Source organism: Petromyzon marinus, unplaced genomic scaffold (genome assembly GCF_048934315.1).
Source record: "Petromyzon marinus isolate PM22_M1 ecotype Great Lakes invasive population unplaced genomic scaffold, UKy_Petmar_22M1.pri1.0 PM_G_Scaffold_27, whole genome shotgun sequence".
Lineage (NCBI taxonomy): Eukaryota > Metazoa > Chordata > Hyperoartia > Petromyzontiformes > Petromyzontidae > Petromyzon > Petromyzon marinus.
Genome location: NW_027422839.1, coordinates 1439593 through 1467589, shown reverse-complemented (window position 1 = coordinate 1467589; position 27997 = coordinate 1439593). Strand labels below are relative to the sequence as shown.

General features: G+C 45.3%; 1 protein-coding gene and 1 long non-coding RNA gene across 8 annotated transcripts; one reads left to right on the top strand and one right to left on the bottom strand.

The window, feature by feature from the left end:
- Positions 1 to 842: 842 nt before the first annotated feature.
- Positions 843 to 19739, top strand: LOC142913931 (uncharacterized). Of its 2 annotated transcripts, XR_012934986.1 has the most exons (4): positions 843 to 1132; positions 5258 to 5462; positions 7653 to 7775; positions 19661 to 19739. It is a non-coding gene; the product is annotated as an uncharacterized LOC142913931 (long non-coding RNA). The 2 variants fall into 2 exon arrangements; XR_012934985.1 differs by lacking the exon at positions 19661 to 19739 and having other exon boundaries at positions 7653 to 8822.
- LOC142913929 (heterogeneous nuclear ribonucleoprotein L-like) lies at positions 10043 to 27997 on the bottom strand. 6 transcript variants are annotated; one of them, XM_076061042.1, is made up of 14 exons: positions 27908 to 27997; positions 25850 to 26250; positions 23359 to 23477; positions 20877 to 21114; positions 20410 to 20495; positions 20182 to 20278; positions 18672 to 18741; positions 16172 to 16258; positions 15428 to 15684; positions 14951 to 15072; positions 14076 to 14277; positions 13407 to 13464; positions 12461 to 12556; positions 10043 to 12004 (listed from the first exon to the last, which is right to left on the bottom strand). In XM_076061042.1, the coding sequence occupies exons 2-14, from the start codon at positions 26099 to 26101 to the stop codon at positions 11949 to 11951; spliced, it is 1740 nt and encodes a 579-aa protein (XP_075917157.1). In that variant the 5' UTR covers positions 26102 to 26250; positions 27908 to 27997; the 3' UTR covers positions 10043 to 11948. The 6 variants fall into 6 exon arrangements, with proteins under 6 accessions (XP_075917157.1, XP_075917158.1, XP_075917162.1 ...); XM_076061043.1 differs by having other exon boundaries at positions 25880 to 26250; XM_076061047.1 differs by lacking the exon at positions 23359 to 23477 and having other exon boundaries at positions 25880 to 26250.

Sequence of the window (27997 nt, the reverse complement as noted above, 5' to 3'; positions counted from 1 at the left end):
TCTACATTGGGTCAAACTTAACATATCTTAATGTTCGACGGCTTGTGCACCAGATCTTATTTATTCACGATGTACTTACAAAAAATTCCGCAGACTACCTACTGGATCTCCTCTCTGTTTCAAAGAACAAATTTGACCTCAGGTCTTCGCTCATTTACCAGCTTCACATTCCCTATTGCCGTACAAAAACAGGAGGAAGGGCCTTTGCTATTGATGCCCCCAGGGTCTGGAATGCTATTGCCAATAAACTGCAACTTGAATCACTACCTATGAGATCTTCACTCAAAACTGCTCTAGAGGAGTTGTACACCCCTAGCTGCCACTGCTATTCAGTGGCCTAAAATATGGCTCTAGATTTTGGTGTTATAATTTATTTATGTAGTTTATTGTTAAAAATTCGGTCACAGTCCCTATGATCACTGTTACATTGCATTTATGGCTTTTATTTTGGTGATTTCGAAAAGTTTTTATTTTATTTTTGGCCATGTTTTTGTTTATTGTAGTACGGAGTTAGACTGATGGCCTTAATCTTAGTTGTCTTGTGGTTGTTGTTGTTGTTTGACTTGCATCCCACTGGGATTTTTTGCACACAGCGTTGGTGTACGGTGCTATTTCAGGAATATTTTTGATGTTTTTTTTTTCCTGTATTTTCTGTTTGCACAGTCACACATAATCACTTTAAGATGTTTTCATGTTCATGTTTTTTTGTTTGTTGAGGTTGCACCCGATTCAAGAGCCGAATGGCTCACAGGGCTATACCAAATAAATTAAACTATGAACTACGACCTCCTGTAGACCAGGCGAGGTTTTAAAAATTTCCCGCGCTTTTTGTGACTCCGGGTCACGTGGCCCCGGCTGCCTCCACCCCCCCTCGCGCCCTCGGCAGCGCCTCTCAGTCCCTGAAGGCCACCGCGAGGTTGTTTTGTTAACAAAGTAAATAATCTCCTCATCTTGTACATGTACACACGTGTGTGTGTATAGAGAGAGAGTGAGTCACGAGTGATAGATAATTAATAATTAAGCTGAAGTTAGCCGTCCAAGTGGGAACGTGAAGAGTTTGCGGCGTTGGTTTTGGTGACGGTTTGTTTTTGGCGGGAAAAGTGAAAACGGCTGCACTGGGGGCTCGCGTGAGGTAAACTTTTAATTAAACACAACTCTTAAATTACTCGCCTAATGTTTATTTTATCATCGTAATATACACGGCGTTTAATATTTGCGCAGGTTGACCAGCGTGGTGAAGTATGGTCAGGTCACATTGACCAGCGTGGTGAAGTATGGTCAGGTCACATTGACCAGGGTGGTGAAGTATGGTCAGTACACATTGACCAGGGTGGTGAAGTATGGTCAGGTCACATTGACCAGGGTGATGAAGTATGGTCAGGTCACATTGACCAGAGTGGTGAAGTATGGTCAGTCCACATTGACCAGGGTGGTGAAGTATGGTCAGTACACATTGACCAGGGTGGTGAAGTATGGTCAGTACACATTGACCAGGGTGGTGAAGTATGGTCAGTACACATTGACCAGCGTGGTGAAGTATGGTCAGTCCACATTGACCAGGGTGGTGAAGTATGGTCAGTCCACATTGACCAGGGTGGTGAAGTATGGTCAGTACACATTGACCAGAGTGGTGAAGTATGGTCAGTACACAGTGACCAGCGTGGTGAAGTATGGTCAGTCCACATTGACCAGGGTGGTGAAGTATGGTCAGTACACATTGACCAGGGTGGTGAAGTATGGTCAGTACACATTGACCAGCGTGGTGAAGTATGGTCAGTACACATTGACCAGGGTGGTGAAGTATAGTCAGTACACATTGACCAGGGTGGTGAAGTATGGTCAGGTCACATTGACCAGGGTGGTGAAGTATGGTCAGTCCACATTGACCAGGGTGGTGAAGTATGGTCAGTACACATTGACCAGGGTGGTGAAGTATGGTCAGTACACATTGACCAGCGTGGTGAAGTATGGTCAGTCCACATTGACCAGGGTGGTGAAGTATGGTCAGTCCACATTGACCAGGGTGGTGAAGTATGGTCAGTACACATTGACCAGCGTGGTGAAGTATGGTCAGGTCACATTGACCAGGGTGGTGAAGTATGGTCAGTACACATTGACCAGCGTGGTGAAGTATGGTCAGGTCACATTGATCAGGGTGGTGAAGTATGGTCAGTACACATTGACCAGCGTGGTGAAGTATGGTCAGTACACATTGACCAACGTGGTGAAGTATGGTCAGTACACATTGACCAGGGTGGTGAAGTATGGTCAGTTCACATTGACCAGCGTGGTGAAGTATGGTCAGGTCACATTGACCAGCGTGGTGAACTATGGTCAGGTCACATTGACCAGCGTGGTGATGTATGGTCAGGTCACATTGACCAGAGTGGTGAAGTATGGTCAGTACACATTGACCAGCGTGGTGAAGTATGGTCAGTACACATTGACCAGCGTGGTGAAGTATGGTCAGTACACATTGACCAGAGTGGTGAAGTATGGTCAGTACACATTGACCAGAGTGGTGAAGTATGGTCAGTACACATTGACCAGCGTGGTGAAGTATGGTCAGGTCACATTGACCAGGGTGGTGAAGTATGGTCAGTACACATTGACCAGCGTGGTGAAGTATGGTCAGTACACATTGACCAGCGTGGTGAAGTATGGTCAGTACACATTGACCAGGGTGGTGAAGTATGGTCAGTACACATTGACCAGCGTGGTGAAGTATGGTCAGTCCACATTGACCAGGGTGGTGAAGTATGGTCAGTCAACATTGACCAGGGTGGTGAAGTATGGTCAGTCCACTTTGACCAGGGTGGTGAAGTATGGTCAGTACACATTGACCAGCGTGGTGAAGTATGGTCAGTACACATTGACCAGAGTGGTGAAGTATGGTCAGTACACATTGAACAGCGTGGTGAAGTATGGTCAGGTCACATTGACCAGGGTGGTGAAGTATGGTCAGTACACATTGACCAGCGTGGTGAAGTATGGTCAGTACACATTGACCAGCGTGGTGAAGTATGGTCAGTACACATTGACCAGGGTGGTGAAGTATGGTCAGTTCACATTGACCAGGGTGGTGAAGTATGGTCAGTACACATTGACCAGCGTGGTGAAGTATGGTCAGTCCACATTGACCAGAGTGGTGAAGTATGGTCAGTACACATTGACCAGGGTGGTGAAGTATGGTCAGGTCGCATTGACCAGCGTGGTGAAGTATGGTCAGTCCACATAGACCAGCGTGGTGAAGTATGGTCAGTACACATTGACCAGAGTGGTGAAGTATGGTCAGTACACATTGACCAGCGTGGTGAAGTATGGTCAGTCCACTTTGACCAGAGTGGTGAAGTATGGTCAGTACACATTGACCAGAGTGGTGAAGTATGGTCAGTACACATTGACCAGGGTGGTGAAGTATGGTCAGGTCGCATTGACCAGCGTGGTGAAGTATGGTCAGTCCACATAGACCAGCGTGGTGAAGTATGGTCAGTACACATTGACCAGCGTGGTGAAGTATGGTCAGTACACATTGACCAGGGTGGTGAAGTATGGTCAAGCAAATCCCTCAACCTCTCACTTGGGAGATTAGAATGATGTTTTGTGTTTCTCACTCGTGAAGAAATACAATAAAATTACATTAAAACAAAAAAAAACAATCACGACGTTTCGATCACAACGCAAGCGATCTTCATCAGGTGTCAAGAACAAATCGCGGAGGTAAATACAGCAAAAAGATGAGAGACGAGAATTCAACAAACCTGAAACAACATTACGTGAAGCACATCCAGTCAGGCCAACAACACAGTTAGACACTTCCTGGCGGACCACGAATTTCAGAAGAGTGTTACATTTCGTGTTCAACCTTTGGATTGCACATAGCAGCATAGATAGAATGAAAAATACGAGGTACACGGTGAGTAGAAATACATATACAAGTCCACCAAGAGGTAAGGAGAATTCAACAAACCTGAAACAACATTACGTGGAGCACATCCAGTCAGGCCAACAACACAGTTAGACACTTCCTGGCAGACCACGAATTTCAGAAGAGTGTTAAATTTCGTGTTCAACCTTTGGATTGCACATACCACCTGATGAAGATCGCTTGCGTTGTGATCGAAACGTCGTGATTGTTTATTGTTTTAATATAATTTTTTTGTATTTCTACATACGTGACTTTACCGAAGAAACCAATGAGTAATTTCATGCAGTCACGAAAGCTTTAATACTTTATTAAGTTCTGAATTGGCCTGTTGTAAGGTAGGGGCAACTGATGAGGGGTTGACAGCTGCGCCATCGAGAGGGAATCTTGATGGTGACGGTGTTTGTCTTTGTGGGTGAAGGACGCCAGTGGGAGAGCCTCGCCATGGACACGTCAGGTGACGAACTTGGCCGTGGTGGCAGCAGCAGCAAGGCTGCTTCTGACAGCCGGTGATGGCTCTGTGGTGATCGTGATGGGGTTGGTGGTGGTGATTGTGAGGGTGGTAGTGATGGGTGGTGATCGTAATGATTGTGGTAATGGTGGTGATCGTGAGGGTGGTTATCGTGATGGGGTTGGTGGTGATCATGATGATGGTAGTGATGGTTGGGGATCGTTATGGTGAATGTGAGGATGGTAGTAATGGTGGTGATCGTGAGGGTGGTTATTGTGAGGGTGGTTATCGTGATGGGGTTGGTGGTGATCATGATGATGGTAGTGATGGTTGGAGGTCTTTATGGTGATTGTGAGGGTGGTAGTGATGGTGGTGATCGTGAGGGTGGTTATTGTGAGGGTGGTTATTGTGAGGGTGGTTATCGTGATGGGGTTGGTGGTGATCATGATGATGGTAGTGATGGTTGGAGATCTTTATGGTGATTGTGAGGGTGGTAGTGATGGTGGTGATCGTGAGGGTCGTGGTGATGGTGGTGATTGTGAGGGTGATGGTGGTGATCGTGATGATGGTGGTGATCGTGATGGCGATGATGTTCATGACGATGGTGCACGTGATGGGGATGGTTATGATGGCGATCGTGGTCATCAGGGCCATAGAAAGTCATAGACGACAGTTAGGCAATACAAAAAAAAGATGTATTCCTGACCAGGGAGTATACATTTTGTGAAGTATAATTACCTTCTCAGGGAGTATAATTTCCAACAGTTTTGCACTATTGGACATTGTGCTCCCTAGTGGATCGTATTCTCCCCGTACAGAAATTCACGATCACATTGTGTCTCGTACATTTTCTCTCCCACCTGTCACAATCCCAACACCAGGTACGATTCCAACACCAACTATGACCCTTCCACCCAATTATCTTCAGCCGCCGAGGAAGCCTTGACCCTGCTCTCAAGCCCCTCGGGTAGGCCCACCTCTGACGATCTGACAAACGAGCTGGAAGCACTGGTGCAGGAGATGAACGATAAACGCGCCAGGGACTTGGAGATGTTGAACGAGTTCCAGAATTCACTATTATTCGAGGTGAGAGGATGTTACTACGACCCAGGGTCGCCTTAATCTGGCTCTCTTGAGCCTCTGGGGCTTAACACCTGGGTCCTTAGGCGCCCTCATTCTGGCTTTGAAACTGTGCGAAGGATTTATGAAACAAGCCTCAGAGTTGTAACACTAAACCTGACGGGGAGCCTTCAGACCAAAATGTACGAGGGCAATTTTCAGGAAACGGTTGGCAAAAATCATCAATGATGATCACATGTGAAAGAAATGCTGTATCTTTAAAAAAAAACTGACTCAAATCTGATGACTGATCTCCCTTTTTTACATTTGGGTAAGCAACTTCCGTTGAGATCTTAGAAAGTCACCGTTCTTGAGGTGCACTCTTCAGATACCCAGTGGTCGCTCCTGGAACCCACGTAGCAACAAACTCGTTTTTTTTTACCAGCTAGACCAAGGGTGGGAAAATTTGTTGACTCGCGGGCCACAGTGGGTTCTAAAATTTGACAGGCCGGGCCAGGAACAGATTAAGTGTTTGTGTGAACTAAATATAAATGACGTGTTAAAAATCATTACGTGAAAGGATTTGGCCTTTAACAGGTAGCAAAGCATTCGTTTGCAAGGCAATTTAACAAGTTGCACGAACATAAACAATACAAAAACATACATTTTGATTTAAAGCTTTCGTGACTGCAGTAATTCATATTCTTAGCTCTTTCGGTAAAGTCACGTTGAAGGGAAACAATAAAATAATAAAATATATATAAAACAATAAAAATTCTCACGACGTTTCGACCATAACACAAACGGTCGTCATCAGGTGCGTCGGTTTGCAGTAATTTACTTATTTTTAAATATATATTTCATTATTTTATTGTTTCTCTTCAACGTGACTTTACCGAAAGAGCTAAGAATATGAAATACAAAAACGTGTCGTAACTCGCGGTCAAAGTTCGCCATCTAATGGGGAAATGGGGGCATTACAGGATAAAGGTAAAATTTAATTTAACAATAATATTTGGACAAGTTCGGCGGGCCGGATTAAAAAGCCCAGGGGGCCGTACTTTTCCCACGTCTGAGCTAGACACAACTCTTTCACCATACGGCAGGATTCCTCACATTGGCTATTAGGCTACGTGACATCACGCACGTTATCTCTGTCTTGGGGGAGCTTGGCTGTCATCTCGCTTTATCTCTTATCTCCAGCTATTTAACAACAAAAAACACTCAGTGGGACACTCCAAGAGCATTTGACTTACAGCCCACCGGTTGCGCATTTACTTACCGTAACAATGTGTGTTTCCCTCAAGTTTAGTTCAAATAAATATTTAACGAGGTGAGAACTCAAGGAACCAGGATAGTCTCATTATTCAAAATCGATCCCCCGAGTCCAAGGTTGACAAAAGAGTAAGCAACAAAGAAAGTACAGAAATTATCACTTAAAAAAATCGGCAGAAAAAAAACAACAGCAGCCGCCATTCACCGCTCAACCACTAACTGGTGGTAATGTCACCAAATAGCTTGCGCCTTTGAATCCATGGTGCCCGTTTCGAAGGCAAGAGGTCATTGGACAGGCCCAGATCATTGTGGGTTAACTGACCGAGGTAAATGGCAGATGCATGGCCTGTGATCCCCACTGTGCCAACTTGTGTGCTTTAGCCGCCCACTGCTCCACTCTCGAGCGTCGCTCCTCCACCCTACATTGATGCTTGCAGAGCGACTGCCTCTAACTGCCCAGTAGCATCCTTCATGAGCCTCCTCCACAGAGGCCGATTTTGACAACACTGGTACCAATCCTTGGCAAGTCCAATCAGCTTTATATTCTCCTGTACCACAGCAGCCCCTGTGTTCTGTAGCTTGTACCATGACCATTCAAGTCCCTTCTTTCTGGCTAGACAGAAACTGATTGGGCATGCGGTGGCTGGGCATGTGGGCTATGTGTCCCAGCTAACACACAGTCTAGCCTCATTGAGGAAGTCACTGGCGTGACTTTGTCCAGATCTTTCAAGAACATGTGAGTTCCTCACAACACAGCCTGGTTAAACGCAGGGTGGATTGGAGGAAGGCCAGCCTGAATGTTTCAAACCGATGCAAAATGTTCCTTTAAATGTGTTCAGTTCCACGAAAACAAAACACGATCATATGAGGAATTGAAAACATTTCCCTCCATTATTGCTTGTAAAATTGCCCTTTCGCCCCCCCCCCCTCCCCTCACTGTAGGTGTCTCAGGTGTGCGATGCTTTCCGCTCCTCCGTCATGTCACGTCACGAAGGCTACAATATCCGCTTGACCATGCAGTTTGGGGAAATGGCGACGGTGCTGCAACAAGCTCGACAACAAGAGGTAGCCCTCGCCACCTCGTGGCAAGCCCTGGACTCAATCATGCAGTTACAACAGAGGCCCTAGAGGGCGTCAGTAATGGTCGTGTCAGACATGAGCCCTGGGGTGTTTATTTACAGAGAGAAAAAGCAACGTAGGAAGTTCACAACGCCCATGGCGGATTAACAACGGATTTGTTGGTAAAGTCACGTAAAATAGAAATAATAATAATAAAAGGAAATGAATAAAAATAAAACCTACGACGTTTCAATCGCAGCGCAAGCGGCGGTCGTCATCAGGGTTCATATTGGCCATGCCATGTTCTGACTGAGTTCGTACCGGATTGAGGCTTCACTTGAGCCTAACGAGGTGCAGAGTAATGGGAGAAAACTGGCAGAGGAAAAAAAACCCTATAGAGGAATCGAGCCGGAGGACTCCACCATCTGTGGAGGTGCAGATGTGCGTGTTTGGCAGGGGGGATTACACGAGACCAGCACTTGAAACATTCATATGCCAGGTTCCAAAACTTAAATACAAATTGTTGGCTAATCCTTCAAGCACAACATCTAAACATGATCCTGGCCCACTCAGTTTTTATAATTGTCAAGTTAAAGTTGATGTCCTGCTTAAATGTTCAATGGTGTTGTGTTTACAGCCCTTAGCCAGTGTTAGAAATGTCACATTTCAATGATGGGTGTGAGTCGACCCATAGGACAACCACTGTTTACTTCCCTACTTAGTAGTACTAATTGTATTGGCCCTTGAGGGCTCATAGGCTGAGTCAACCCCCAACCTTAGGATTTTATTGGTTTTTAATAAGCTATTAATTCCAAAATTGGATGTTATAAATTTGAGCGCTTTTCAGATTTGTTGCATAGATAGTATGAGTTTTCAGATTTTAGTTAGACCTTTTCGGCAATGTTAATTGTAGAATGTTGTGAAATGTATTCTAATATATTCTTAGCTGTTACTGCAACTGCTTTTAAAATTGCTTTGTACTTGCTGTGCTTTCGTGATGTTTCATGAGTGTTGACCCAGGGCTCACTGAAATAAAATACATCGAGACTCTGGGCTTACACTTGGTTATAAAGTTAATACTGGTAGGAACCTCCTGGTTATTACACCACCAGCCCACAGGGGATTATTGTTGTGTCCGTCCGTCGTGACATCCAAAAATGGGAGGGGTGGGGCTGGGTGGAGAGGGGAGGGTGGGGAGGGGCTGGGTGGGGAGGGTGAGGAGGGGCTGGGTGGGGAGGGGCTGGGTGGGGTGGGTGTGGCTGGGTGGGGAGGGGAGGGTGGGGAGGGAGGGTGGGGAGGGTGGGGAGGGGCTGAGTGGGGAGGGGTGGGGCTGGGTGGGGAGGGGCTGGTCACCCCGTGGTGCCCTTATAAAACTCAACGTTTCACCTACTCACGCCGGCTTGCGCCCGCCCTCACAGTCGGGCGTATTGTGCTGAATGCACCACGTGGTGGTGCCGCCATTGTTGACCCTGGCCATTGACTGAGCAGCCCAACGTTCCTACAACCAGCTCCCTCCCTCCGCAGGAGAATGTGTTATGTTATCTTATGGTTGTGCCTCTACGTGCCTTTGGCCTTGCTTTACATACCCTTTAACGCTCTAAACATTGGGCCTCGCTCTTTGGTTCTTTAGTTAAAGTCACGTGGTAGGTATAAAATAAATTAAATCCGCGACGTTTCGGGCGCAACGCAACAAGCGTCCGCCGTCAGGTGGGACAACCACAGCAAGAAAACAATTGCTGAAGTGGGCAAAAGGGCTGCTGTGACAAGAGGCTATGTAGGTAAGAGAGGGGTTCAGGAGCCAGGGAGGAGAGAGTGGAGGGTGTGGAGTAGGGGCAGTGGAGTGCTGCAAGTGAGTCACATCTAGATTGGGTCTTGCGTTTCATTATCAAGTTACATTTTCCGAAAGCGCACCAACCTGCTCTCATCCGCTTATTTTGTAAGTTTGATCCCAGGCGGCCTTCAGTTTTTTGCGTGCCTCTTATGGCAGCCAGGATGCGTTCTTGATAAACGGAACACTTCGTGAAACAGCGCTGTAGGAGGTCATCATAACATGCTTCCAATGGAGATGCATTACCGAATGAGCATTGGTTTTCCTCTGACCAAATATGAGCACTTTATTGGGGTATCAGTACCCGCCTTAATTACGATACTGTGCACATGATAAATGTTTAGAGTTTTTATATGTATTTAAAACAAGTTCAATGGTTAAAGACGTAAGAGTTATTCCTGTACATGTGTAGTGGGTTCTTTAAGACAGCGTAGAGACGAATCGGTAGAGGCAATGCTTATTTATTACAAAGGTGCTTAACACAATACAATACAGCCTTCTACTTGAAGGGGTAACGGCCCCTTCACCCGCTGCTAGCTGAGGAGGTACGGCTTCGGTCTAACTCGCCCTATTCCTGGGCTAGGGTCTCGGGGTCCTCCGGCTAAGGGGGTCCTAGGGGAGGCTAGTCTGACCTGACCCAGCCAAGGTACAGGTCTTGACCACTGGCCACACGGGACCCGTCCCTGATAAGCCACCCACACAGACACACAGTCACTCACCTAGCCACCCACACACTCAGTCACTCACTCACCTAGCCACCCACACAGTCACTCACCTAGCCACCCACACACTCAGTCATTCACTCACCTAGCCACCCACACACTCAGTCATTCACTCACCTAGCCGCACACACACACACACAGTCACTCATTCACCTAGCCACCCACACACTCACTCACCTAGCCACCCACACAGACACAGTCACTCACCTACCCACCCACACAGACACTGTCACTCATTCACTCACCTAGCCACCCACACAGTCACTCACTCACTTAGCCACCCACACAGTCACTCATTCACTCACCTAGCCACCCACACACTCAGTCACTCACTCACCTAGCCACCCACACACTCAGTCACTCACTCACCTAGCCACCCACACACTCAGTCACTCATTCACCTAGCCACCCACACACACTCATTAACACACTCACCTAGCCACCCACACACTCAGTCACTCATTCACTCAGTCACTCACTTAGCCACCCACACACTCATTCACTCAGTCACTCACCTAGCCACCCACAGACACAGTCACTCATTCACTCAGTGACTCATCTAGCCACCCACACAGTCACTCACCTAGCCACCAACACTCAGTCACTCATCTAGCCACCCACACACTCACTCATTCACTCACTTAGCCACCCACACAGACACTTAGTCACTCATTCAGTCACTCACCTAGCCACCCACAGTCACTCACCTAGCCACCCACACAGTCACTCATTCATGCAGTCACTCACCTAGCCACCCACACATTCAGTCACTCATTCACTCAGTCACTCACCTAGCCACCCACACACTCATTCACTCACCTAGCCACCCACACACTCAGTCACTCACCTAGCCACCCACACAGTCACTCACCTACCCTATGCCCAACTTCCTTCATGTCTCCACGCTCATGTTCAATCGATTCCAGTTCGATGTCAAACATGCATCTCTCCATACTTTTATTTTCAAACACTGTTCTATTTTCTCTTGGGGTTTATATTTGCAAGCGTATTAACCTGCTAAATACACGCACTGTACAGAATGGCAACCCATGTTTTTCAATGGGATTTTCAATGAGTCGGGGTATATTTTTACCAGCCCCCCCCCAAAAGGGTCTCTTTGGCATTTATTTCAGAGCTCTCCGTTATGAAATTAAATGGGCATATTAGTGCCATGGGCTACAGCAAGAAAGGAGCATCACTCGTGGTGGGAGCAAAAACTTTGGCTATGAGCAAGTTGAGAACCCCCCCAAATTGTAAATTAATTGGAGCCGCTAAAGTTACGGCACCCGAGGACTGCCAAGTGAAATCTGGTTTGGGGCTCATGGACAAAATAGCAATGCACACGGCAGACAAACTCGGCAGGTTAAGGAGACTAATCATAATTATTTTAATTTCAACATTCTTCATTTCCACTGCGACCTTTAAAATCTTTCGGTGCAGTCAATATAGAAATCTAAATTAATCCTCCAAAAAATGACAACTAAAATGTAAACGCGTCAAATTGCACTTTCGACCTATACCCACGGTTAACTTTCAACAAGAGTGATGGGACATTCACAAATAGTACACAAAGTGACAATGATGTTGACACCGACGTTCAATACGGCATGAAACATGTTGAGTTGTCTTCTATGAAGGCTGGGCAGTGGAGAAGCACAGTTTGAGGGTGTAGAGGTATGGAACATCTGAGAAAATAAAAACAGGGGAGCCACATGACGTCTTCACTGGAGCACACAAAAACTTAAAACAATGAAGCGATTCTTAGGAGGGTCTTTGTTGATGTCAACAAACTCGTTCAGGGAGCTAAGATAACGTTGAGTTGTGATAAGTGAAAGTGGTTGGATATGTCAACTTACAATCCCATTCTGTACATGCAAACAACAACGAAATCCAAATCGCCCATAAATAACAACCTGTTAATATATAATACAACAATCTACAACTGCTTTCACTTCCTGCAATTTCACCCAAGGCTGCTAGGCAGCCAGTGTACACAGATGGTGCTATGGTAATAACAAGCGCCCCCCCCCAAATCTGAACATTAGGTGCTCAACAGAGCGTACGACCAAAGATTTGCCGATAATGCAGCACCGCTTCAATGTCATCGCACCAACACAAATGGCCAACACCCCACAACTTACTTGCGTTCTTCAGGGGGTGATGGTTAATGCACGCCAGAGCCTCCATGGCATCGTTCTTGGTCTCCCACTCCGTCAGGCCGGACACACTCCTATCGGCTGGACACGTGGACGGACCGTCGCTCATGGAGTCATTTGGGTCGTGTAAAACGCAACGCCCTTCACCATTTTGATTCAAAGCTTTCGTGACTGCAGGGATTCATATTCTTGGTTCTTTCGGTAAAGTCACCACCACGTAGAAGGGAAACAATAAAATAATAAAAATATAAAACAATAAAATTATCACGACGTTTCGACTGCAACACAAGCAATCATCATCAGGTGTGAAAACCACAGCAAGAAAATTTGAAAAAAGTGGCGGTTATTTTTAACGTTAGCACCACGGAGAGCGATTTGGCAGTTGTTCAGATGGACGAGTCCATCTATGTTCTGAAAAGAGGAGGGGGGAGACGAAAATAATGGATGCGGTTTGAAAGCCACCGTAAGCGTGAACAATCAATTAAGACCCGAAATGGTTTATCAAATCCTTCCAATGATTGCTAAGCCAGAATCCATCTTCTCGGTTGAAATTGTCTGTGTTTGTATATATTTATTATTTTGTTGTTTCCCTTCTATGTGACTTTACCTAAAGAACCAAGAATATGAAACCCTTTGCCGTGTTTAAAGGGTGGTGTCAGTCGTCGGTGAATTTCTGCAGCAGGAAGGCTTCAGTCCGATGCCTTGGCTACGCTAACACGGTCCAGTCAGCCTGGGCGCGAGTGAATAGCAAGGATTGCTCTCGGGAGAGAATTTCTCACAGGGTTTCTTGAGCATGGCCTCATAGCACACGTTGCAGATCATCTGGTGTCGTGCTGTAAATCAAGCGACGATTGCATGGAGAATACAGTACACGATTTATTCTGTGCCATGACACGTAAGATAAATAATAAACATACTTTGCGGGACTTACTTTTTCCAGAAAACACTTTGAAAGAGCGGGGCCTCGCAATCGACATTTCGTCGCACAGCTGCGGGGACAGAACGGGCGGCGTTCACGTTATAGTTGGTAACAGTTAACGTGCACCGGTAAAGCATTCGGGAGATGTCATTTTAATTGCAGGCACAAATCCCGTTGTCCATTTTTAAATTTACATTCGCCAGCTTTGGAGCAGTCTTTTAAAGTGCTCAGATTATTGTGAACACCAAGCATAGACTCAGGGGGAATGCAACCATTTGCAGAAACAATGTCCAAAGACTTAAATATAAACCTTTCGAATACGAATGAATATGAATCGTAATGTATTAAACAGGACAAATTAACGCGAGGTGTTGTCTAGTCTGTAACAAAAAAGTCCCTTTGGAACATCGACTGCATTATTTATACATCTTATGTTTTAACCGCTGAAAGGAAACTACATTACACCATTTTACATTTGTCCCGTCACAGGAAACGTGTCATTGGCCACCACAAACTCCACAACATCAATAGGCTCATCTTAAAAACCCAGGATTGTTTCACGTGCAAACTTTGGACTTGAATATTTATAAAAGCTTCACCTGGGAAAACTTTTAAAGAAACCGAACGCGCTCCCCTTCTGCGCTGCTGGCAGCAGGCTGAAGGGGCGGCGGGGGCACGGACCTGCGCGAACATCTCGGCCGTGATGTCCGTGGGCGCGTTGAAGAAGTGCAGCACCGCGGTGGGACGCTGGTTGCGGTTCTTCGCCGCCTTCTCGCTGTTGGCGTAGCGGTGGTTGTGAGAACCTGCGTAGTCCCTGTAGCTGTCGGTGCCGTCCAGCAGCTCGAACGCCTGGCCCGGCACAATCGACCGCTGCCTCGACACGCTGCCGAGACGAGGGCGGAAGGGAGGGAATAGCGCGAAGAAACTGTTTTTATTTTATCACGTTCCAAATTTCACGTGCTCTTTTGTTCGATTCGGTAAAGTCACGTGGGTAAAAAATAAAATAACAAAAAATCACGACGTTTCGGCCACAACACAAGTGGCCTTCATCAGGTGAAGGGACCGGACTGTCCAGAGGACAGCGTTGGAGTGAAGACAGCAAGCCCAGGTCGCGTCCTTTAAGCTTGTTGTCGCGGCATCTTTTGAGGAAGGTCAGCGTCTTGATGAGCTTTGACTTCTTGTCCCGTTGTCTGTTGAAAGCTCTAACAGATAGGTGAAAGCCCTCCCCGTAGAGCTTCAAATCTAGAATCCAAATTTCACGTTCGCTATTTCAATAAAGGCCCTCCCCATAAAGCTTCAAATCTAGAATCCAAATTTCATGTTCGCCACTTCAATAAAGGCTCTGGACAGCAAGTCACCGGGGTCCTCGTGAGCTGTGTGACAAGTGTTTCGTTCACGGTATTCATCAGCTCTCTTTTTCACCGTCCTAAAATTTAGTCACTTGCACTAAATATTTACTAAAGTTGTCTTCTCTAAATGGAAAGCAGTATCCAATTACATTAACAGGATATGACGAGTTACATTTACCAATTTAACACGGGAACAAAAAGGCTCACCAGAGGTTGATTTTATTTCCAAAGATCTGAGACATATTGAGGTGAAAAACCGCCCTGTGCACGGCGTACTGATCTCCCATCTCGACCATGGCGGCTCCCGGCTTGCTCTTCAGGAACTTAACCTACAAAAATAACAACCCGTAAGATGGTTCAGCATCGCGCAATCTTGCACGAAAATATCTACAAGTTTCGTTGTAACGCATTGTTGAAATGTGAAGTGTTGGCCGAGGGGCCATTAGAAAACATGCACAAAGAACACTTCGCATTGGGTACATTTTTGTAAAGAAAATGACCAAATGTGTATGTTGTCAATCGGTGAACAAATTTGGTCGTGTGAATCTCCCACTTTATATAACACGATCAGCGCACGACGTGCACCACACGCGTGCGTACGCATTGCACCGCGGTTGAACCTTTGGAAGAAAAAAAACGGGGACTCATTTCAAAGCAGGTGCGCGCAACACCCAGCGAAGGCACCTTCTCCACGTCGCCGAAGAGGCAGAGGATGTTAAACACGCGGTCGCAGTTGAAGCGTTCGGCGTCCAAGTCGTACACAATGAGGACCTTGTTGTCGGCCTGCTGGTTCATCATGGCCTGCACGTGCTGGCCCTGGGTACCACCCTGGGGCCCAACCTGGTTGCCCATGCCTACTCCCATGCCCATTCCTCCCCCACCGCCCATGCCGTCGCCGCCAGATCCGTAGTCGACGCCCGGTGGTGGTGGCTGCTGGTGGCCTGTGACGCAAACACACAAGAGGGGGAAACGCATCGTGAACTAGCTGAAACTCTCTAAACTTCTCTGAAAAACAGATTTATGACAGCCATCATCTTACACACGTGTGCCCTTTCCTATAAGGTCAGGTAACCCAGGAATCACCACTCTACTCCTTGGAGACACTGGAAAACATTGGTCCAGAAGACTCAGTTGCCTAGGGAATAGACTAAACTAGTTTTTATTTTAGGTTGAGGGCCACCAAGCTAGACCTCTTATTCAGCATAGCTTGTTTTAAATACCCAATACATCTGATAGCTATTGGAAATATCGTCTCTTAAAACACAAAGCAACTCATACGTTGCAATTGTTAATCGCAAAAAAAGGTTTTTAGGATGCACCTTAACACTAATTCCAAATAAGAAATGTTCTCAACAGGCAGCAGGTTCTTTCAATCTGACAGCAAGCTGAAGGAAACCGAAATTATAGCATTCGCAACAAGGGGATTACCTCCACAGTCGCCACCACCGCAAGCGTGTGCTTTGGGATGGTCGCCAAGGAGAGACGTTTGCTTCGCTGGCATCACTGCATTGTCCTCTGAAAACAACAAAAAAACGATCACCAAATTCACCCACGGGAAACATAAGCGCTCATTGCTGCACAAAATAAGGACAATCCAAAAAATGCATTCTGCACCCAGAACATTCACATGACCAACACATTAAGAAATTCCGGGCACACTCCACACGGGGGCGCGCTGCGTCTGTCGATAAAAACAATTGGCGGTATTTTTAAAATGCAGATTTCACACGGTGCAACATAAATAACGAGCACCATACAAAATACAGCGCGTAAAGAAACGCTCATCGCAAGAAGAAGAAAAAACAAAATTTATTGGAGGTGTACAGATGCACGCGACAAATTGTTCCGAGGTGCGGCGTCAGCGAGTGTCCGTGGTTGCCGCCTGCGATGCCCGCTCGTTTCTTACCCAGTCTACACTTCGACGGGAACACAAAGTTGCCCAGAGTCGGGCGGCGGCTGACAACCCATCGCGAGGAGGATGCAACAGAAAGGCCGGCTTCTTTCCTGCGCCAACAGCAGTCACGCTCGGCACAAATGGACCCCCCCCGCGTTGTCCGTGCCACCGCACCTCTCGCTCTCCGGCGACCCTTTTTGGTTTGGGGCTTAAAATTGGGACACTTAAGTGGGCGACGGGGCCTTACAAACCTTTAAAATGAAAAAGATCGCCGCTTATAAACCGATGCGAAATGCGTTGTGTCTGGCATCTGCAATGTCAAAAGCCTCGTTTGCAAACAAAACTTTAGCAAGGCAGTCTAAACGTACGAGCGTCGAGGTAAATTCTCACCAACGGAGCGATTTTAAGCCCCAAACGCATCGGCACGCGTTCCGTTCGGCTTATTTCCAAGTCCCGTTCGCGGTGAATGCGGGCTTTCGTCGCTCCCGGCTTCTTCGCGGTGGTGCCGGTGCTTTGCCGGTCTGTCAGCGCCGTGTCCCCCGGTGCCTGCGGCTGGACGCGGGTTATCCGATGGCCTCTGCCAAGCGGCACGTGGCGGTTGCGGTGCAGCGGACGCGGCGTGCTGCGCCGAGTGTTCCGTGACGTGGCGCTGCAGGCGTGGGGGGGCGCGGGTCGGCCGTGCGTGTCACAGCGGCGGCGGCATGTTGGTTGCTTGGTCCCCGGTGCCTCCCAAGTGCCGACGAGGATGTCGCCAATGTCGCCGTTCGTGTCGTCGCCGTTCACGTCGGTGGCTGTTGGCTGCCGGGCGCTTGATTGCTCGTGTGTTGCTTGCAAATTGCCTCCGTGTGCTTCTGTGTGCGGCAATGCTCGCAGATGCTCCTTGTAGCGTTGATGTTGGGAGTGAGGAAAATACCCTTTGAAACGTTTACGAAAATTTGGCGATAAAATCAAACCGCACCGTGTCCCTGAAGCTCCCTTGATAAAGTGGCAAGACTTACCTCTTCGGAAACTAATATCTGTGCGTACACACAATGTACTCGGGACAAAGATACCATTTTCCTGTTCAGGTTCAATCGTACCAAATTAAAAGGGTTACTTTATAATAAGTGATATTTTCAATCGTAAATATCGGCTTTTCTGACATCCTCTAAGCTTCTCCGCTTAGTACCCAGACACCACATAACGCAGTCAAGGTTTCTCAACCCTACAAAATATAAAAACGCAACGTGCAATGTCCACCTCAAATATGCCAGTGAAAGTTGGCATCTCAAATATGCCAGTGAAAGTTGGTGGCGGTGAGCGGGAATCGAACTTGGGTCGCCGGGTTCGTAGCGCAGCGTAGCGCTAACCGCTACACTACGGGTCACGTGACAGATTTGACGTCACAGCTCACTTGCCGTGCAAAAAATAAATGCATTATCGAGCTCCCCCCCCCCCCCAAAAAAAACAAAAGTGTATTTGTGTAATGTTTGCACGGTGTACAGTCTGGAAAGTACCCACATGGCAAATTTCCAGTTTGTTGCATGTCGGGAAGTACGCTAAACATTTTGAACAGACACACATATTCACAACTTTGCCTTTTATATATATGGAGAAGATAGGTATAAACGAAAATAACCTTGACCAGCTCTACACAATTGCAGTGATTGCATGATTGATACAAAAGAGGGGAATGGCGTTTCAAATAACTTCCTGTGACAACGACCAAGTTCTGTAGATTGTAAACAGTACACCAATGTGCTTCAAGACAACCAAGTGTCTGCAGGTGTGACATTTTTCTGCAACCAAAATCTCAAGTGCAGAAGCTGCATTATCCTCTTGAGAACGCTCCAAACTTCCCCCTCTACTTGGCCACTGATCTTCAAGTATAACACGGCAAAGCCGGCCGCGTACAGAAAGTCAATGCCTGTTTCATCACGCCGTGCACACCCCCAGCCCTTGCGTTAAAAACGTCACCCCCCCCACACACCCGAGGGCTCACCACCACCAGCTGTCGAGAGAGCGCGGCTCTGATATGCTCAATATTGGTCTTACCTTGCTTGAGGCCAGGGTTGGTGAAGTCCCAGGTCTCAGAGTCATTTTTAAACACATTCAGACGCGTCGCCTGTAAAGAGGACACAGCAGGGGGAAAAGATAAACATTATTCGTGGCCAGCATATAGGGCATAGATGCTGGGAAAAAATTATATAACTTTAGAACCTTCTTTGGTTCTTTCGGTAAAGTCACCACGTAGAATGAGGATAAAATAATAAAATAAAACAATAAAATTCTCACGACGTTTCGGCCACAACACAAGTGGCCTTCTTCAGGTGAAAGGAACAAACCTGTCATCCCGACCTTGTGTTGTGGCCGAAACGTCGCGATAATTTTATTGTTTTATTTTATTATTTTATTCTCATTCTACGTGGTGACTTTACCGAAAGAACCAAAGAAGATGAATCCTTGCAGTCACGAAAGCTTTAAATCGAAACTTTAGAACCATTTAAAATTTACAAGCTTAATAATTATTAAGCGGTCATTACCCCTGAGACAATTACGGCACGCAACTTGCGGTAAAGCCGAGGTACTTAACGCAACCCTTAACTTCCTGGGAGATGAATGAATAAGAGCTGCCACACGTAGCAAGTCAACGATAAGCTAAACTTTCGCACCGTACGTAGCAAAAGCGTGCTTATCGGAGTTGTGGGAAAACAGTGGCCTTCTGCCACCAGTTTTTTTTTTTAAGATCACGTGTTGATTATCCCTCTTCGTTGGAACAAGCTCCCTTCGTGTTTGCAGATAAAAATCGCTATCCCTCGGTGGCCTATTTAAATTCCAAACTTGTTTAATCGCACATAAGTTTGGCATGCTCTGCCTAACTCGGTATTATTTATTTGCAGTGTTCCTCGTGTACTGTAAAGCGTTAGCCTTGATCGTATACCTCAAAAATGTTGAAGTGCCATAACCCCGTTATGAAAATGATGCATTCGTTATTACTGTTCTGTAATTTTATTTCCTGCTAACAATGTAACATCTCCCCTCAGGTACTCTGCAGGTCTCGCAAAGCAGCCTATGGCTGAATGTTAATCACCCGTCACCAAATAAAATCGAATTGAAAACCAACTCTACCCTTCCCACTGGATGCGAATTTTCCATTAACTGGCTCAGGGCACTGGCTCAGATAAGAACCACCCTCACACGGTAATATCAATTGGGAAAAGTTTGACTTTAGACAATGGCAAGGATGCCCGTCATGCACAATGGGTTGTTGTAGGTTGTGGGGCTGTGTGGTGGGCAGCTGTAAAATCCATTGGGTGCATTGTATTTCTATGCTGCCACAATATATGCTACACTCCTTTACCCCGCACACAAGTCAAATAACCCCCACAACAGGCATCGAGTGCGGAAGCCCTCATCTAGCAATGAATTGCCGTGTGTATTCAGCATTATTTGCTCACCAAAGTGGTCAATTCAGAATATTAAATGAAATCTTTGGTCTGCGGGTGAAAAAACCCAGGTTGTGGTGCACACACTTGTGAATGTACAAAGTATCGGTTGTACTTGCCCTTGCATAGTCCACTATAAGAGTACAGCAGCCCGAATAGATGTCCGCTCCATTCAGAGATGAGTTCGCTCTCTCGGCGCTCTCAACCGAAACAAACGTGGCCAAAAATTAAGGAAAACACGACCATTTCATTTTAAAAACAATACATTTAGCATCTCCAAAATAACACGTAAAATTACGTGAATGGCGGACATATCGTTACGGTTATGCATTTCGTTGAAAGGATATTCCACAAAGGCCTGCAGGCCATTCTTCCTGAAGATAACAATGCGTTGCAGAGGCCCAAATGGTTTGCAAATGTTGTAAAGCACATCCTGCAGGACCACATGGAGCACACAAATGCAGCGAGGTGATTTTGCACGCATTACCAAGTAAATTTGAAAAGCTTTTTTTCCAGTGAATTTTTAAGATCGAGCCATACAGGACATCAACGCTTTCCAAAATCAACATTAGGTCTATATATTGTTTTTTATTCAATGCCATTGGTAGACTTCAAAGCACAAACAAAAAACACGACTTCAATTGCCTCAAATGAACCAAAGGATCAATGTAATTTCCTTAGCAAAGCCATTCACTGTAATCCAAAACGGACATAATTTCACTCGTATAAATGAAACATGCGCGTGTGTGCGTGGCACACCCGACAAACTATTCACACATTAATGTCCAGCTGCTGTAAGTGTAACAATGTCCACCGTGGTGATGGGGTAGATGGGGTTGAGAATGGTGAAGAGCAGGATGTGGTTGCTGTTGCCGTTGTCCCCCGGGACGCCAGGGCGCCAAAGCTTCTGGCTGGTAGAGAAGTTAAAGTAGGCCGGCTGCCCGCACACGTAGACGGAGCCCTTGGACGAGTAGTCGACGCAGCTGCGGGAGCTCTCCGGGTCTTCAAACTCCACCAGCGCCTGCCGCGTCTTGGGTATCATCACCACGAAGCTGCACGGAGGGAGCGATTCAAACGAGTGCCGTTATTCAAAGATGTGGCCGACTTTAAAACGCATGCCTGTTGTTAATGTTAAACACGAGGTTGGTCTGCTCCAAGTCACCTCATTTGATCTCAAGAAATGTTTCAATGCATGCAACGGAGTGGAGACTGGTTGGATGCAGGTTAGATGCTACGTCCCATTTCAGTTTGGCAGTGTAGTACGTTGGAATTGAATGTACTGTAAGAATATAATTATATTTAAAATACATCTTGAGGGTAATGTAGTCTTCTTCTGTCGATGTATCACCTGACAAACGAAGCCTCTTCAAACGTACATAAACAAGGTACGTGTGTGCACCATTTCAATACGAGATATTAATTTTTAACACGGTTACTAATCGCAGTTGAACGTGTGCCGCTTTTGTCAGACGGCACAACAAAAGCAGCAGCGGCACTTTAATTCGGAGGGAATTCGTGACTTGGGGAAATTGAAAAACAAACGGTTTTTGTTTCGATTTAAAGCTTTCGTGACTGCAAGGATTCATCTTCTTTGGTTCTTCCGGTATAGTCGCGTAAAATGAGAATAAAATAATAAATTAATAAAATAACACAATAAAATTCTCACGACGTTTCGGCCACAACACAAGTGGCCTTCATCAGGTGAAGGGACGAGACTGTCCTATTTCAGTTTGGCAGTCTCGTCCCTTCACCTGATGAAGGCCGCTTGTGTTGTGGCCCGAAACGTCGTGAGAATTTTATCGTGTTATTTTAATTTTGATCGATTTATTATTTTATTCTCATTCTACGCCGTGGTGACTTTACCGAAAGAACCCCAAAGAAGATGAAGCGGTTTTTGGTTGGTCACTTCAGGCTGTAAAGGCCCCGAGTAAGCCACGCACGGCGTCGCCGATCACGCCGTGACGTGGGCAACGCCGCGCCCTCTCGTCCACCGCCACACGCGGCCACGACTTTTTATTTACGGAAGTGGTTCTTGAGCTTTAACCTGCAGCCTTGCCACCCCCCCTTTGGTTCTCAATATTTTTTTTTTAAACGTACAATGTTTATTAATTTAGAGGTTTGATGGAACAAAGTAGCGGTGCTTACGTGCCCGTGCTCAATGTGTTTCGATGATTTACCTTGTAAAAAATAATCTGGCATGTCTTGCACCCCCAGGAAGGGCATCTCCCACCCCGTGCTTAAGAACCATCGAGTATTTTCGTGTTATGCAATTTCTTGAGTTGTTGAACCGAAAATTGGTAATACTCGAATTTCCAAGGTCTACGTTCACTCCACGTCCGCAAACACCACCACAACAATAATAACAATAACAACAATAATAACAACAATAATAATAACAACAATAATAACAACAATAATAACACCAATAATAATAACTATAATAACAATCATCTTTGTTTTTTTCGGTAAAGTCACGTATAAATAAGAAATAATAAAATAACATAATAGCGTACGACGTTTCGGTTACAACACAAGCAGCCATCATCAGGTAAAGAAGAGCTAAATTTACGAGAGAGGGGAAACATAACCTCAGATGTATATACAGACACCCAAGTAGGGGGAACTAACACCGACACAATAGGGGACACAGAGAGAGAAGCATACCAAACAGACAAGAGTTTAGCAGAATTTGGAAACCATATGAAGCAACACAGACGGTCGGTCAAAACACAATTAACGCAAAGCCTGGTTGATTACGTTATTTCAAAGATTGCTAAATTGCAAGTTAAGTATGAAATTTAAGATACAGACGGCACACACACACAGACATTCAAGTAGAGCGGACCAGCATAGGTACAAGCACACAATGAAGTCGTCTTAAATAGGCAGAGAAGGCAAGGCTGAGAGACAATGGGACATATTTGCATGAGAAGGCAAGGCTGAGAGACAATGGGACATTTTAGCATGAGGTATGCATAGAGCAAAGTGGAGCACGGCAGCTAACATTCGGAAGCACCAAGACCTACCCACAGGCAGAGACAGCACAGATAAACAAATCCAAGCACAGACACAAAGGCAGATACACAAGCAGAGACAACACACAGACAACACAAGACAACACAAAGACAGAGACAAAGATACAGACCTTATACCTCCCCGTAGAGGCGGTTTAAACTTGGTTCGAAGCTTTCGTGACTGCAGGAATAAATCTTTGTTTTTTTTGGTAAACAACAATAATAACAATAATAATACAGCTTCCTTCCCCATGCGGGCAACGGTCACCACCGACTGGTCACCTGACTAGGCCAAAGTGCCGCACGGCCTCCACGAGGTCCGACTCGAGGGCTGTGTCCGAGAGTCCCCGCACGTGAACCACAGCCGACGGTGGGGGCTTGTGTGGGTCCTCAAACGTGTCCTGTGCACGTCGGCAAGGAAGCAAACTCAACACGACTATTGTGCAAAGCTGTTGTTTCCTCCTATACCGAGAAGACAGTTTTCAGTTTCATTTATTTGGTATAGCCCTGTGAGCCATTCGGCTCTTGAATCAGGTGCAACCGCAACAAACAAAAAAACAAAAACACGACCAAGAAAAACATCTTAAAGTGACTACGTGTGACTGTGCAAACAGAAAATCCAGTTAAAAAAAAAACATCAAAATATTCCTGAAATAGCACCGTACACCAACGTTGTGTGCAAAAATCCCAGTGGGATGCAAGTCAAATAACAACAACCACAAGACAACTAAGATTAAGGACATCAGTCTAACTCCGTACTACAACAAAACATGGCCAAACCATAAAACTTTTTCAAAATCACCAAAATAAAGCCATAAATGCAATGTAACAGTGATCACGGGGACTGTGACCGAATGTTTAACAATAAACCACATAAACAACATGTAACACCAAACCCTAGAGCCACAGCTGGCTGCATGAGTCACTCCACAACAACAGGAGCATCAGCCGGAGTATCACATTTTTCAATGCACCTTTAAGATCAGCACGCTAAATAAAAACACAGATCATACTTTGCAGCGGTCATCCGGAGCGAAACATTTCAGACAGACATGGTAAAGTGGTGCAGTGCTTTCAACGCGCGTTCCACTATGAACCGGGAGATACAAGTTCGTTTGCGGAGCCACGGCTGACATCGCCGGCAAGTGATATCGGAGCAGATGCAGACACTTGCATTAAAGGGCTTTTTAAATCTCCATCCGTTTGGCAAAAAAGTGGCCATAGCTCAGTGCCATTTCAGTAATCGCTAAGAACGTTCGCGAGTTTAACTTTAAATCTAAACGGCCCTCGAGTTATAAACTCTGGAACTCGCATCCCCCACCGCCAGGTGCGCTTTTGTAGACGCTGTAAAGTTTTATTATTCCACAAAGTGTTTAAACATATTGGGGAGGGTCGAAGAGCTACCCTACGACGCCATCGCGTGGGACATTTAACACATTGGTATTTTAACTTCATTAGTATTTTAACCTTTGATTTAAAGCTTTCGTGACTGCAGGGATTCATATTCTTGGTTCTTTCGGTAAAGTCACCACGTAGAAGGGAAACAATAAAATAATAAAAATATAAAACAATACAATTCTCACGACGTTTCGACTGCAACACGAGCAATCATCATCAGGTGTGAAAACCACAGCAAGAAATTTTGAAAAAAAGTGGCGTTTTTTATTTTTTTAACGTCAGCACCACGGAGAGCGATTTGGCAGTTATTCAGATGGACGAGTCCATCTATTTTGATTTAAAGCTTTTGTGACTGCAGTAATTCATATTCTTAGTTTTTTCGGTAAAGTCACGTTGAAGAGAAACAACAAAATAATAAAATATATATAAAACAATAAAAAATTCTCACGACGTTTCGACCATAACTCAAATGGTCGTTATGGTCGAAACGTCGTGAGAATTTTGTTTGTTTTATATATATTTTATTATTTTATTGTTTCTCTTCAACGTGACTTTACCGAAAAAACTAAGAATATGAGTCCATCTATGTTCGGAAAAGAGGGGGGAGAGGAAAATAATGGATGCGGTCTGAAAGTCACCATATGCGTGAACAATCAATTAAGACCCGAAATGATTTATCAAATCCTTCCAGTGATTTCTAAGCCAGAATCCATCTTCTCGGTTGAAATTGTCTCTGTGCTTGTTGTATATGTGGATAGCCTCATGAACGAATCTCTCCTGGTAGGCAATGTTTTTTATTTTTCGCTCTTTCGGTAAAGTCACGTTGAAGGGAAACAATAAAATATAAAAATATATATAAAACAATAGTGATATTTTTTATTGTTTTATATATATTTTATTACTTTATTGTTTCCCTTCAACGTGACTTTACCGAAAGAGCTAAGAATATGAATTACTGCAATCACGAATGTTTTTATTGTTTTATATTTTTTTATTATTTTAGTATTTTAACGTTCAGTGCAAAGAGAATACACACCCTTAGAAGAGAAAACGCCGTCTAAAAAAATTACACTGGAAATAGCCCAAAGTGTTAACGAACACGAAATCCACGTTTACCAAAACGCGTTTTACTGAACGTAAGCAGAGCCTAGCGATGCTGTGGTCCGCGTGGTCCATCCCCAACACCAACAACGAGAAGCTCTTCGCAACGGCACTGGAATGTGCGAGTTACAAAGCTAAACAATCACGTTAAATAATATAAACACGGCTGGTGGTGGTGGTGGCACGTCGCCTGAGTGAAGCCTCTGGCCCAGGCCTCACAACGAGGCTCTGGGCGAGGAGGAGTAAAAGAAACATCTTCTCGTTATAAAAACACCTCGTCAAGTCGCTCGTCACTGATGCTCACCATCGCGCCCGCCTGGACGCGGTCGTTGCCTTCGCCATTGACTCCCAGGCGCTTGGCCGCGTGCCGGGGGGAGGAGGCGGCGGCAGTGGTCGACATCGTCGTGGTGGCGTAGAGCGCCGGAGGGAATCGATTTGCGATCCTGTCGCTCGAAACCGACGCCCGCGCGGATCGCCGAGCGTCAGCAGCAGCGGGCGGCGGCGGGGCGATTCCAACGCGTGACATCGATTCTCGGATCGATGTGTCCTCTGGCGATGTTCGCGCGGCTTGGTGTGACCCCACAGCCACTCGTCACGTGACGCCTCTCTCGGCCGACTGGGGCCGGCGACGGAGATCTGAAGCAGTCGTGGGCCTCCCCCTAGGTCGGACTCAGACTACAATTAAATTTGATTATATTTTTATAATATTAAATAAATAATAATAAAAATGATAAATAAAAATACTCAAATTTGATTATTGTAAAATCATTATAAATAAATAAAAATAAATTAAAAATAATCAAATTTGATTACTTTTAAATAAGAATAAATAAAAACCAAATTTGATTATTTTAAAAATAAGATTAAATAAGTAAAAATTTATAAATTAAAATAGTAAAATTTGATTATTTTTTTAAATAATAAATGAATATCCATTATAAGTTAAAATAATCAAATTGGATTATTTTAAATAATAATTAATAAATAATGAAATAATTGCCCAATTTCGATCACTTTAACATAATAAATCAAGGCAGAAATATTTAATTAATAATTTCGCCTTTCTTTATAACCAAATTTTATTATTTTATAATAATAATTAATAAAACTTACAAATAATCACATTTGATTATTTTAAATAATAAATAAATTTTCCTTTAGTATGTAACTAATCAAATTTGATTATTTTTAAATAAGAATAAATATATAAAAATAATCAAATCTGATTATTATATGAATTAAAAAAGAGGGATGACATTGTCATCCTCTCAGCCGACAAGGTCAATGCCACTGTCATCGTGGATAAAATACAATATAACAACAAAATTCAAGAATTACTCAACGATGGTAGCTATACAAAAATAAAAAGAGATCCCACCAACAGCCTCGTCATACAATCCAACAAAATCATTTCTGATTCAACCGCATTAATTGATCAAACCAAACAGTTCTCGTTGAAACCTTCTGCTACATGAAGTAGATACACCCCATCGTCTCATCGTCTCTACTGCAGTGAGGGAAAAAGTATTTGATCCCCTGCTGATTTTGTACGTTTGCCCACTGACTCAACACTGCCCATAGACTCAACACTGCACCATAGACTCAATACGTCACCATAGACTCAACACTACACCATAGACTCAACACTGCACCATAGACTCAACACTGCACCATAGACTCAACACGTCACCATAGACTCAACACTGCACCAAAGACTCAACACTGCACCATAGACTCAACACTGCTACCCATAGACTCAACACTGCCCGTAGACTCAACACTGTACCATAGACTCAACACTGCCCGTAGACTCAACACTGCACCATAGACTCAACACTGCACCATAGACTCAACACTGCAACATAGACTCAACACTGCCCATAGACTCAACACTGCCCACAGACTCAACACTGCCCATAGACTCAACACTGCCCACTGACTCAACACTGCCCATAGACTCAACACTGCACCATAGACTCAACACTGCACCATAGACTCAACACTACCCATAGACTCAGCACTGCACCATAGACTCAACACTGCACCATAGACTCAACACTGCACCATAGACTCAACACTGCACCATAGACTCAACACTGTCCATAGACTCAACAATGCACCATAGACTCAACACTGCACCATAGACTCAACACTACCCATAGACTCAACACTGCACCATAGACTCAACACTGCCCATAGGGGGATCCCTGCCTAGGGGTGTGAGGGGTCAAGGGGATCCCTGCCTAGGGGGTGTGAGGGGTCAAGGGGATCCCTGCCTAGGGGGTGTGAGGGGTCAAGGGGATCCCTGCCTAAGGGGTGTGAGGGGTTTTACCGGCACGAAGTTTTCGCCGAGGAGGCTTCGCGGTCCGCCCCTCTAGGCCGCTGTAACTTTATTGACACCACGTGGTGGCTGTAACTTTAT

Coding starts and splice junctions, on each gene's coding strand:
- LOC142913929 (XM_076061042.1), bottom strand. CDS start 26,101: ATGTCACGCGTTGGAATCGCCCCGCCGCCGCCCGCTGCTGCTGACGCT. Junction 16,259..18,671: donor CAACCCTGGCCTCAAGCAAG/GTAAGACCAATA, acceptor TGTTGTTTTCAG/AGGACAATGCAGTGATGCCA. Junction 14,278..14,950: donor GGAAATAAAATCAACCTCTG/GTGAGCCTTTTT, acceptor TCGTCTCGGCAG/CGTGTCGAGGCAGCGGTCGA.